Raw genomic sequence first — 12054 nt, forward strand, 5'->3', positions numbered from 1 at the left:
TACCTCCGGCTCTTCAACAATTCGATTTGATACATATTTGATATTACACGGAATTTGACTACCGACATTACGCTGAATAATTTTGAAAAATTTTCTCATTTTATTTAAAACTCAAATGGCAAAATATAAGTCTCAATAGACCAGAGCAGATTAAATGGAGGATATGCTGATACTTTTATACAAAACAGGAAATTAAAGCTTATAAAAAGCACTTAATATTTCCGAACAGTAAACAAAATGATACGAAGACATAAAAATGGGTATCAGTAATCCTAATTATGTCAGTTCCTTAGTAAAAGGTACAATTAATTGCCATAATAAACAACTTTAGTAAATAACGGTCATTTGATTTTTAAATTTTTCCAAAAATTCAAATCATAATTTTTGAATCTGAAAAGACCGTTAAAAAGTTTACAATTTTTAACGAAATATTTTAATGCTGCTCTGGTGCTTCATAATGAAAAAGGACAAAACTCAATACTACTTACCACAACTTTACTGTTAATATAACTTCTAACAGCTAATGCTTTATTTGTAGCATGTTGCTCTGCTAATTTGGCATTCAAATTATCTAAAAAGTTTGGATTAGCTTTTGCCAAAACACTGTCTGTCTTGTCGCCATAATTTCCAGTTTGATAGTCTGAGGGAGTCAAGAGGAAGTAAGTTAGTATAGGAATAATGGAATAATTTTTTAATGATCACAATTCTACTAAAATGCTAAAAATGTGAATGGCATTAAATATAAAACTATGATAATTGGGGACATTCACAAGTGACGTAAAGCTGGATCATGACGTTATAAGTGAATGAATCCCATGAAAAAATAATAAAAATCATCATCGCATCAACAAAAAAAAATAAATTAAATAAAAACTTTTTCCTGAGTTTCCAAACTCAATTGACATTATTTTTGGAAGATAATCAGGTCTAATAAATGTGTACCTCTATAAATATAAAAATAATAAAGTTTGTTAATGTCTATCGTGCTTGAAAATTTGCAATTTGAAATTTTTGTCACACACTAATTCATTTTGAAGGCATTTTCATATCCAAAAAAAAAATAACAAAAGTAAAGATTAAGCAAATTCTATGTTTCAACTCTAAAATCACACTCAATACAATGGTTATTATATTGATTTAAGACATTACTTGAATAATTATCCTTGCCAAAACTAGACGGCGAGTAATTATTTATCGGTGGCGTTATAAATGGATTTGTCGATACATAAATATTTTGATTATATATATGGTGTTGATACTGATGATTAGATGATTGCGAGTAAATTTGATTTTTACCGTCACTTTGACGATCTCCATAAATAGGCTGTTGCTGTTGTTGCTGTGTCTGTACTGGCTCATAATATTGATTTGACTGATTGGAACTTTGTCTTTGATAAATTGGCTCATTTCGTGACCTATCGTAATCACTCTGTTGCTGTTGTCGTTGTTGTTGATGCTGCTGCTGCTGCTGTTGTTGTTGTTGTTGTTGCTGATTGTGAGATTTATTAGGGGCTATTTTTGCTGTTAGCGAAGCCAAAAGTCCCATACTTTGTTTCTGGGGTGGCGGATCTAATAAATAAAGCGATAAAAAAGAAATATTAAGTACATTAATTATACTTGAAGTCATAAAATAGTAATAACAATCATTTGATGTCGAGTTAAGAAGGAATTACATGGCAATAAATCAGCATTAACGTCTTTTTCAATTTTGAATTTCAACTGTCATTTAAAATTCAAATTTTTGAATTTAAACGGTTAATGACCGACCGTTAAAAACTTACTTGGACTTGATCCTCGGAAGCTCGAGATTCCAGTGACTTGTTTAGGCTGTGCATAAACTCCTTGTTGAGATTTCGTTTGACGTGGCATCTATAAAAATTGCACATAAATTAACTTTATTCTTTTATTAATGCCGCAAAATCATTACCGTTGAAAATATATCGCCACTGCTGTAAGTCGTTCCGTTTGCATTTCCCGTAGTTAAGCCATAAATCGAGAACATACTTCCACTACCTTCTTTTTCAATTTTTGGTGTTGATGGTTGCGAACTATACGTGATGCTCTGATTTATGGAGGCCAAAAAAAAAGAAAATTTATTAATGGATGGACATAGCAGGCATCGAAAGTTAAAAAAAAAGAAGTTTTCCTAAGTAATTTATCATAAATTATTATCTTTTGAACATCTTATTAGCCAAGTGATGATTGAAATGCAAAAAGTTTTAAATAAAAGAAAAATGCATGTTACATAGAAAATCTGTTATGTCTATAGACTAAAGGTGTTGTTACTTAAAACAAAAGAAAAATTATTTTTCAAATAGGAAAAATGGTTGGAAAATTTCAAAATAAGTAATGAAAAATGTAAAGGTGGAAGTAGTAAAAAAACCAAAAAAAAAAGTACATTAATTACATGTGAGGACTGTGAATGATTTGATGTAGGATGATGATTGCTAAGCGAGAGTTGGCGACGCATTAAGCCCGGACTGTTGGGAGCATTGCGCAAATCATTGACGATTCTGACATTTTGAGACGATAATGATGTGGAAATTTGTCCTACGGACGTTGAGGATGTCATATAATGTGTTTTAGCATTAGCATTATGCTCTTGATGATGATGATTATTGTAATGATGTTGCTGCTGTGCATTTTGATGATGTTGTAGTGCATTTTGCTGCTGTGCTGCTTGCTGACTACGAAGCAAATAATCAGGCGGTGGCGGCAATGCTTCAGACGATGTATTAAATTGCTGTTGATTTTGTAACTGATTGTTATGTGAATTCTACAAAACATAATTAATGATTTTTTTCCATACCCGAAAGAAGTTTTTCGAGCATCGAAAGGAAATTGTTAATGAATAAAAATTATAAAAACATTTAACATTTTTTGGTATTATAAAAATTAAAATAGATAGCAGAGATAAAACATGTAACAATCTTTTATGTTTTGTGTGTTCTTTAAGTATTAAAGCAGAATCAATTTTTCATGTCTTAAGCCTTTTTTGTCATAGCATTTGCGCTGTGCAGATTAAAAAGCTTTCGTGATACCAAAGAAAAAATTGTATCTACTTTAAAATATATCAAAAATACATAAAAGTATGTAAGGAAATACAATTTTTGAATAAAAAACAAAAGAATGATGACATAATGATTGATGAGAGACAATTGCTTTCAGAATGAATTGTAGATTTTTTTTAAAACACAATATATTTTTTTTTGTTTCTTTAGAAGCAAACTGGGGCTTAATATCGGATCATTTTTTAAGGTAATCGATATCAGATAATTCAATCTTGTTGACATATCTGCTGTATCTGTAGAGGATATTTACTTTTTTTTTATTCCGATACCAAGCTTTAAGAGTGGGCTTTTTAAAAGAGAGCAAGGCGATGACACTAAAAGCAAGAAAGGCCGGTCATTTTGAAGAGATTTTAATGTAACACACGTAAAGTACAATAAGGTTCATATTACGTTAAATTATGAAAGCTTTAAGTTACTTAAAAATACGTACGTTAAATGATGGAAGCTTTATGTTACGTAAAAAAGACGAACGTTCAATTACGTAATTGTTACGTGATGTAAAAATACGTACGTTCAATTACGTAAGCGTTAACTGAAAATACGCTGAATTACGTAAAAAATACGTACGTAAAATTATGTAAGCTTCACGTTAAGTAAAAAAGACGTAAGTTAAATTATGAAAGCTTCAGATGATGCATTAATAAATGCGTTAAATTATGTAAATTTTACGTATGAGATCTTTCACTTATTACATTACAGAATAATGAGTATTTAATAATTGACTCCTAAGCGCCCACGCCTTGCTCAAAACAAAATCACTCAAAAGCTGAAACACTTATGAGTCGAAAATCTCTAATACTCAACTCCTAATCATTTCAAAAGTATGTAAATATTTGTGCATGAATAACAACTTACATTGGCATCACTGTAATGATTTGGTGTAGCTGATGAGCTTCTTCGAACTGGTGGCGGTGGTTTGACTGTATTTACCGACGATCTTCGAGCTATTCTCGAAGCACCTAAATATAGGAAGAATAATCTGTTAGTTTTTGAATATCAATGAATATATAATCAATGATGCTATTTTGACATTTAGACACAGATTTCTGGTATCGTCTAGATTTTGTATTAAATGTAGACAAACCAGATCATGTCTATGTCAGATAGCAACACTGAATAAAAGGGATTTAGACGGACTTCCGTTATCATTAAAAATTCATATCATCAGGAACGTCTTCCTGAATAATAAATGAGTAAGGTAAAAATCTATACAAATTGAGGGAATCTTCCATGATATTTTTTTAGTTCCAATACTGTTTTTAGAAAAGCAAATTTTGGTTTTTTTCGCAACTAAAATCTAAACAGGAATTTTAAATAATGGGAAATAAATAAAAAATTAGACAATAATATCATGAAAGATTATTATATTTTTGGAAAGACTCAATTCATGCATATTAGGGTAATAAATATTCGTTTATCCATTCTGCTCCATCAAATCCGTCAATCTCTAACAATTTCTAATTCATTTCAATAAATCAACTAAAATTAAACTAAATTCAATTTTTTTAGAATAAAAATGAAAAAATATAAATCAACAGCACGACCTTCGCATGTAGTAAAGGTCTTGTACACTAAAAAAATTAAATTCGCTTCCGATTCTATCAGATAGTTCTAGTTACAGATACAAACTATATGTAAATGAGGTTGAAAATGAGTTGAATTTAATGAATTTTATTAGAGGAAGTGAACTCTTGAAATGTGGTCATCGTGACCTAAATTGACAGCTATAAACATCTCAAAATTGACCACAAATATCTACAGTACAAGAGTTTAGATCTCTTAATTGCAAGACTAAATTACTTCTCTTCATTATTGATTCCTTACACTTTTTAGGTCAATGTCAATAAAAATTTTTGCCCGACCAACACAGAAGAGACACATTTTAGAGCGACGTCACATAATTTTTGTACACAAAAACTGATCCAAACATTTAAAAATAACAATATGAAATTTAACGAACTTTTTAAATTCGAAATTTAAATTATTTCATTTCAGTCAACTTCACTTGAGTCAAAAGTTTTGTGTGAATGCAACTGAATTGAGAACACAAAATTTAAATTTAAAAATTTCGTTGAATGTCAAATTTTCAAAGCCCGTTACTTCTCACAAAAAATTTTCCAATATGACATCGCCATAAAATGCTAATCATTTCTTTGTGTCACTCGGGCTATTAAAAGGAAATGAACAGTTCTCTTGGTAATTAAGGAAATGATAAGAAAATAAAATAAAAATTGACAGAAAATGATAAATTATTAATTAAAATTATAAAATCAACCAAGTATATTGAAAAGAGGATATAACAATCCGTAATGTCTATATCCTTGAATAAAAAGGTTTTGAGTAGGTAAGTAAGTAGAAGTAAAGAATATACCAGACAATAAAGATGCAGGACGTGGCGTTACAGCTGGTTTATTACTTGATGTTACAACATTGACATTATTATTAACATTGACATTGTTACTGGTTATTGGCTCTTCCGTTTGTCCGTACATTAAGGCACCAAATGATTTATGTAAGGAGCCCTTATTTACGCTTGGTATTGGATTGTTATTATTGATGCTGTTACTGTTATTGATACTAAAATAGTGTGACGGAGATCCATTTGATGATGAAAGCGACAGATTATTGTTATCAAGCTTGAAAGAGCTTAATCGCTGTTTTTGCTCAATTGTCATATCGATTGTGTTGAGATCAGTTATGCTATTATTATTGCTTCCCATACTATTGCTTTTTGAACGTAACACAACTACATCTGTCGCATTTTGCGAATAATAGTTGGTTGGTAAATCATCATCTCGCATCAGTACAATATTGGTGTCATTTAAATGTCTAAATGATGGATTTTCGAAACCTGTATCTGCCGATAAATCATCATCATTATTGTTATCATTCCAACAATTTTCACTACTATTAAATTTTTGTACATCACTTAACGTGGCATTTGTCATCATGCTAGTATTGCTTGTGATTGAATAATTTAAGCTTGCATTTAGTGAAATCTTATCAGTATTTTTCTCACTACACTCATCTGAATTACTGAAAGCGTGCGAAAATGTTCCTGTTATTGTTGTTGATGTGGATATGAAAGAATCATTATGATGTGTTTTTTGTGTTTGGACAATGGAATTTTTAGGGACTTGATACTCGTTGTGACTATTTTGCTTCTCAAGACGTTGCTTCTCCTTTGCCTCGTGCTCTCTCTGAAACATGTCGAGCTCACCAATCAGGTTGTCTAACTCAATTGTATCAATCACATCTAACGTCTCTTTTTGGTCGACTGCCATTTATGAATCGATTTTTGGTTGTGGGATGATGAGGAGGATATGATTTATGTATTTTTTTGTGTATTAAATAGATGATGATGATGATTTGCGTATAGCAAGTTATTTTTTTTTTGTCACATAACATAACAACAACGACATAATAAAAATATTAAACATGAAAGAAAAAAGAAAAAAGAAAAAAAAAAACAAATTTGCAAATGATAAAATAAATTAAAATAATCATAAATAATAGAAAAATTATAAAAGAATTTATAAAAAAAAAATTAAATTAATTTATGATGAGAAATGATTATGTTTATTTTTAAGTATATTTTGCGTATTGTCATGGTGCTCAATAATAAAGAAAGGCAAAACAGCTCAAACGTTCTACTTTAAACATTATTATATTTCGCTTAGCCATTATTAGTCAGTCATGCAGGTTAATTTAACATTAGACAGTATATTACATGCTACCGTGAGAATGGAAATTATTCTCTTGAGAGGAAACACTTTCTTTTCTTCTCTAAAGACGATTGAGTACATAAAAACTTGAAGTTAAACTGTACACTTCAGTTTTGCATATTATGATCAAGGTGTGTCAATATTGAGGCATATACACACATATCCAGTTTAACTATACATACATATCCAGTTCAATTTGCATATGATAGCATTGCTGGATTAATTTTTAATCCTCGGATTTATTTAATCCTTGGATTTAAAATTGAACCTTAGATAATATAATAAATTCATCAAAGAGTGTCCAACCCTAACAGGCAAAGATCATGCTTTCATACTATAGAAGTACCCCTACGGCACCTAAAAGCAGTCTCTTTGCCTCTCAGGGCAAGTGATGCAAACAATGTGTATACAAGTCCAAAACCATTAAATTCTATGTGTTAATCACAGTTTGCCCGTATCCACAAAATAATGTTGTTAAAATTACCATAAAATGTGCCACACCTTGACATTATCTATCTTCATTATTCACTATGTACATTATTGATAAAAAAAATTATTTTTTCCTCCGATAAATTTCTAATGAATTAATTTGAAAAAAAGGCTTTTTATGGAAGAAATTCTAAGAGGATTAAGTCAAAAGCTTTTTTAAATAGACAGCACAGAGTAGATTGTACTCAGAAAATTTATTTAGAGAAAAAAGGTAGAGAAAAAGGAACTTTTTTCATAGGACAGAAATATTCATTAGTTTTTGTGTAACATATAAAGCCTTCCATAAAATAAAATTCATCAATTTTCATGAAAAACTTTTTTATGGAAAAATGGGAGGCGCTCTGATGTTACGTAATGCTTTATAGGATTCATTCACACTCCAGAGCATATTAATTGAAAATTAAATGAATGTTCGTTACAAAAATTTTTGAATTTCTTAAACATGAAGTTAGCTACAGAATTGAAAATTTGAATTTTGAATAACCGTTAAAAAGAGAATTTTAAATAGAAGAAATATAAAGCATTGACGCAACATCCGAACAATTCACAAAAGAGAACAACACATAAACTACTATCGTATGTTTTCAACATGCTCTGTTAGGGTCGAATTTCAGTCAAAAACTTTAAAAACAAACGTAAAATAATATATTTTTCAGAACATTTCTATCCTTTTATTACAGTATATTTTTTTGCATTCATGCTTTTCGTGTTGCTGCCATTATATTTTCAGAAATGATGGCAATAAATTGAAATGCGACCTACTTTGAAATTCATTGATTTTTTATTCCGTTGTTTTATAAATAATCATCAAAAAAGAACTTTTTTTAAGTCAAAAAAAAAGAAGCGAAAATACGCTGACAAGCACTAACAAACTGTCCATATATAAGATAAGACATGAGACATAAGAAGTAGGGAAAAAGACTATACACATATGATATAAGATAGAAACAATAACTGACCTGTATCAACTCTTTCCAACAAACCCGCCGTTTTATTGTAAATTTCTTCTGTCTTTTTGCCATAAATGGACTCTAATCGTGCCACTGTAGCTGGCGTTAAATTAAGTGTACTGTTTATTAAGGAAATTGGATGATGTGAACTTGGTTGTTGTGTTGCTAATGCATTTATTTGAGTGTGCTGTTCTTCAAGCTTCTTCTCAAACATCGATGCTTTATCAAGAACTGAGCCAGAACTTTTTGTGTCAATTAATGGAGATTCACATTTTGTCAACTCAGCAGCTGATGTTGTAGCAATAATACTCATAGTACTCATACTCGTTATTGTTTCAATAATGGATATATTATTGTCTAAAGTTGATGATGAGGTTGTAGTTGTGTTATTATTATTGTTATTAACGGGTGCATTTTGGTTAGTTGGTGTCGTGGACGTTGAATGATGTTCTTTAGAGCTTAAATCCTCGTCATCATTATTAGTAACAGTATCTGTTGTTGAATTGTCACCAGCAATAATTGTTGTTAATGGTGAATTAGTTTGTGGAGTGTTTTGTGGTGTCTGAACATCAGGAGAACTAATTGGATTTGTTGCTGATGAGTCAGGAGATACTAATGATGACGCAGATGACAGAACTGGCGAATTAGGTTGAACTGAAACGGGCGGTGTAGTGCTTGTTGTAGGATTTGATGTTATTATATTGTTGCTAATTGTGTTAGTATTTTTATATGCAGCCATCGAAGCTAGTTCACTCATATTAACATATGTAGGCTGACTTATTGCAGGATGTTCTAAAATTATATGTAAGTATATGCAAAACACTCAGATATAAACAAATTTCTCGATATCATAAATACTAATGTTAATTTTTTTTTGTACATGACAATGATACAACATAAAAATTTATTCAATATGCCTTAACATAAGTTTTTATGTAGCACATTTCAATGTTATGTGTCTACTATTAGCATTAACACTGTCACAAAAAAATAGCACAAATCATGTTAGTTCTTTTTTCCGGCATTGCTCCACAAAAAATCAAGACATTAAACCTTAAACATTCTTCTTACCTTTTGCAACATGAGCTGGAATCGGCGATGGACATTGTCTTGCATTTACATTATTGTTTGATGCATTCTTTGCATTTGTTGTTGTCGATAATGGACGCTCCAATGATGAGCATCGCTGGAAATTAAGAAAATTTTGTTTATTAATATTATTATAGGACATGAGGATCATAAAGTTTCAGGATATGTAGATGGGCCAATACAAAAATAATTCCTTTTTACCGGTCAAATATTTGAATTTTTTGAAAATACTAACACAGTCATAGAAATGAATTGCAGTTTATTTTGCAAATGTTTGCACTATTTGCCAAGTTTTAATGACTCGGAAGTACTGCAATAGCTTCATTATTTAGCAATTTATCTAATTTACGTGAAATTATTTGCCTTTTATTGAGGTTCACGCGAAAATCTAAAATTCAATTTCTAAATTTTAGTTTGTTTGTGTTAGTGTGCTAAATTAAGTATGTATTGACCCATCAAAACCTTTAATAAATTGTAGTTCTTTTAGTTAGTGACATGATTGTTGTTAGAAAATATGAATGAATGAACAAGAAGCAAAGATGAGTAATTAAAGAAAATTAATTAAAAAAAAAAATTAAATTTACAATTGGTAATGGAGGTCTACATGAGATGTTGGCAGGCGATTTTTGTGAAGTGCTATTGCCACTAGTCTCGCTTATATTCTGATCGGGATTCTGAAAAGTATATACTGTGAGTGCCGGTCGCTGATGACCTCGTTCGTAAGCTGTTGAAATAGTATGTGGACGGTCTGTATTTGAGACGGATTCTTGCGTTGGAGGTGGCCAAGTTGATATTGCATGTGATTGACTTGTTGCTGTTGATGCCTGCGATTATTCATGACAGAATGAGAGAATAAAATTTTTTTGTTTAAATATAAAAAGAAGAGATTGAGTATGATTGCATCTAGCTGTGCTAGGAAATTTAAAAAAAAATTATACAGCATATTCTTAATTGATAAAATGCAAACGGAAATTTAATAACAAATTTCATCGTTCATTATTGAAACATAAAAATAGCATGCACATGGCTCTTTCAGAACGATATTACTGCCTTCTTCTTGTTCAATTAAACAAATAAAAATAGTTTTTTTAAACATAACATAGAGGAGATAAAGTTGCTACACTAATAGACATAAAATAAAATGATAAAATATAAAAAATAATGACCTGAATTGTTAAAGCTGGTGAGGAAGAACAAAATCCACTGTCTCGACTATCTGTCGATTCACCTGGCTTCAGACGAATTGTCGGATTGTACTGAATACATCAACCACACACATTATAAATGATGAAAAAAAAAGAAAAAAAAAATAGTAAATATAAAAAATCATAATCAAATCATACGAAAAAAAAAATTAATAATAGCCTATGAATGATAATAGTACAGAAAAAAAATAGTTTTAAAATGCCAATCATAGGAATTAAAATTTATGAAATGGCTTTTTATGAATCATATTGACATTTATATATTCAACAATTGCAAATAAAAAATAACTCTAGCAATGAATACGACAAAAATATAAACTTTTATGACCAACAAAGAGTTGTCAACGATTCCAACAACATTTTATAACATTGAACATGTATATTGAATCGAAAAAATTAGCATCACATCAAGTCACACCTAGGTTTTATAATCTACATAATATTGAGTCATTTTAAGAATAAAATTAATACTATACAGTTCTTAAGTCAGTACCTGTGATAAAGATCTTTGGAATTGATGGCTCGGTGAACCACTTGAACCACTACTATTCATTGAGCTGATTGAGCATACTGAACTTTTTCTTGATCCTAATGAATTTGAGCAGCCTTGCGAATTTGAATGGGTCGGTGATTCGGGATAGAGATTATATGAGGTCTTTGATTCTGCTATAAGCTCTTCCGAAGCCTGAGGTAGTGCTGAAGGATCTTTGGTAACATTTGTAACAGTCATCATTGCTTCCTGTTGAGTATAAAAATAGATTTAATGGATGTAGACAATTTTTACTGACGAAATTGCATAAATGTGAATTGAAAAGTAACGGTCTAAATATATTTGAAAAATAACCGTCAAAAAATGTTTGAAAAATAATTGACAAAGTGACAAACAAGACATTTCGAAAAATGCGCTAAAAATCGATATGAAATATTCAATCGGAAATTACCTGTAAATGCCCCAACTCGTACATCATCTCGTATTCTTGCTTCACAACTGGCTCAAGCATGTGCACAAATTGACAATATCTCGTTCTATCTTCAATCATAGCGATTCTTAATGACTTTCTCTCAACTTCATCCAGCTCCGCCTTTTGTTGATTTACTGTTTGCATTGACGAGTCGACAAGACTCTGCAAATCTGTCGTTCCTTTCTTTGCCTTCTTTTGTAATCTTAATGTATCACTAGAACGCTTTTTTAATTCATTCCTACATCTTTTATATTCTTTGGTATGGTCTTTATCGAGAATCACAACTTGTCGTTTCCATTCCTCAAGTTTATCCTAAATGAAAATTATTATTAACATTACGGATTAATTCATGGACATTAATTTTATTTATTAAATACAATATCATACCTGCAATGGTATTATAAGACTATCCATTATGGCTGTTGTAAATGTTTTAAGTCTTGTCTCAACTGCTTTATGTCGCAGACAAACCCGCGTGAGGGCTGTTCCAATTTCTTTTGATGCCCCTATTAAATAAACGAATTTTTTGAAAGGTAAATATTTAATTAAGGTAAGTCATTGTG

The 12054-nt window shown here is 30.4% G+C and overlaps 1 protein-coding gene across 14 annotated transcripts in view; it reads right to left on the minus strand.

The window, feature by feature from the left end:
- The window catches only part of mim (missing-in-metastasis), a 45276-nt gene that overhangs the window by 3168 nt on the left and 30054 nt on the right, over window positions 1-12054 (minus strand). The window contains exons 5-19 of one of the 14 annotated variants that reach the window (XM_070642795.1): window positions 11879-11997; window positions 11471-11803; window positions 11023-11268; window positions 10491-10580; window positions 9909-10148; window positions 9307-9421; window positions 8245-8889; window positions 5443-6348; window positions 3927-4030; window positions 2399-2776; window positions 1928-2062; window positions 1782-1869; window positions 1150-1569; window positions 489-640; window positions 4-72 (exon numbers count right to left, since the gene is read on the minus strand). In XM_070642795.1, the coding sequence (XP_070498896.1) occupies window positions 4-72; window positions 489-640; window positions 1150-1569; window positions 1782-1869; window positions 1928-2062; window positions 2399-2776; window positions 3927-4030; window positions 5443-6348; window positions 8245-8889; window positions 9307-9421; window positions 9909-10148; window positions 10491-10580; window positions 11023-11268; window positions 11471-11803; window positions 11879-11997 (4040 nt within the window). Of the gene's footprint in view, window positions 1-3; window positions 73-488; window positions 641-1149; window positions 1570-1781; window positions 1870-1927; window positions 2063-2398; window positions 2777-3926; window positions 4031-5442; window positions 6349-8244; window positions 9028-9306; window positions 9422-9908; window positions 10149-10490; window positions 10581-11022; window positions 11269-11470; window positions 11804-11878; window positions 11998-12054 lie in introns of all 14 variants that reach the window. The other 13 variants (XM_070642803.1, XM_070642827.1, XM_070642759.1 and 10 more) reach the window with 13 other exon arrangements.

This window comes from Chironomus tepperi, unplaced genomic scaffold (genome assembly GCF_022539635.2).
Source record: "Chironomus tepperi strain 1889 unplaced genomic scaffold, CSIRO-AGI_Ctep_v1 contig_16, whole genome shotgun sequence".
Lineage (NCBI taxonomy): Eukaryota > Metazoa > Arthropoda > Insecta > Diptera > Chironomidae > Chironomus > Chironomus tepperi.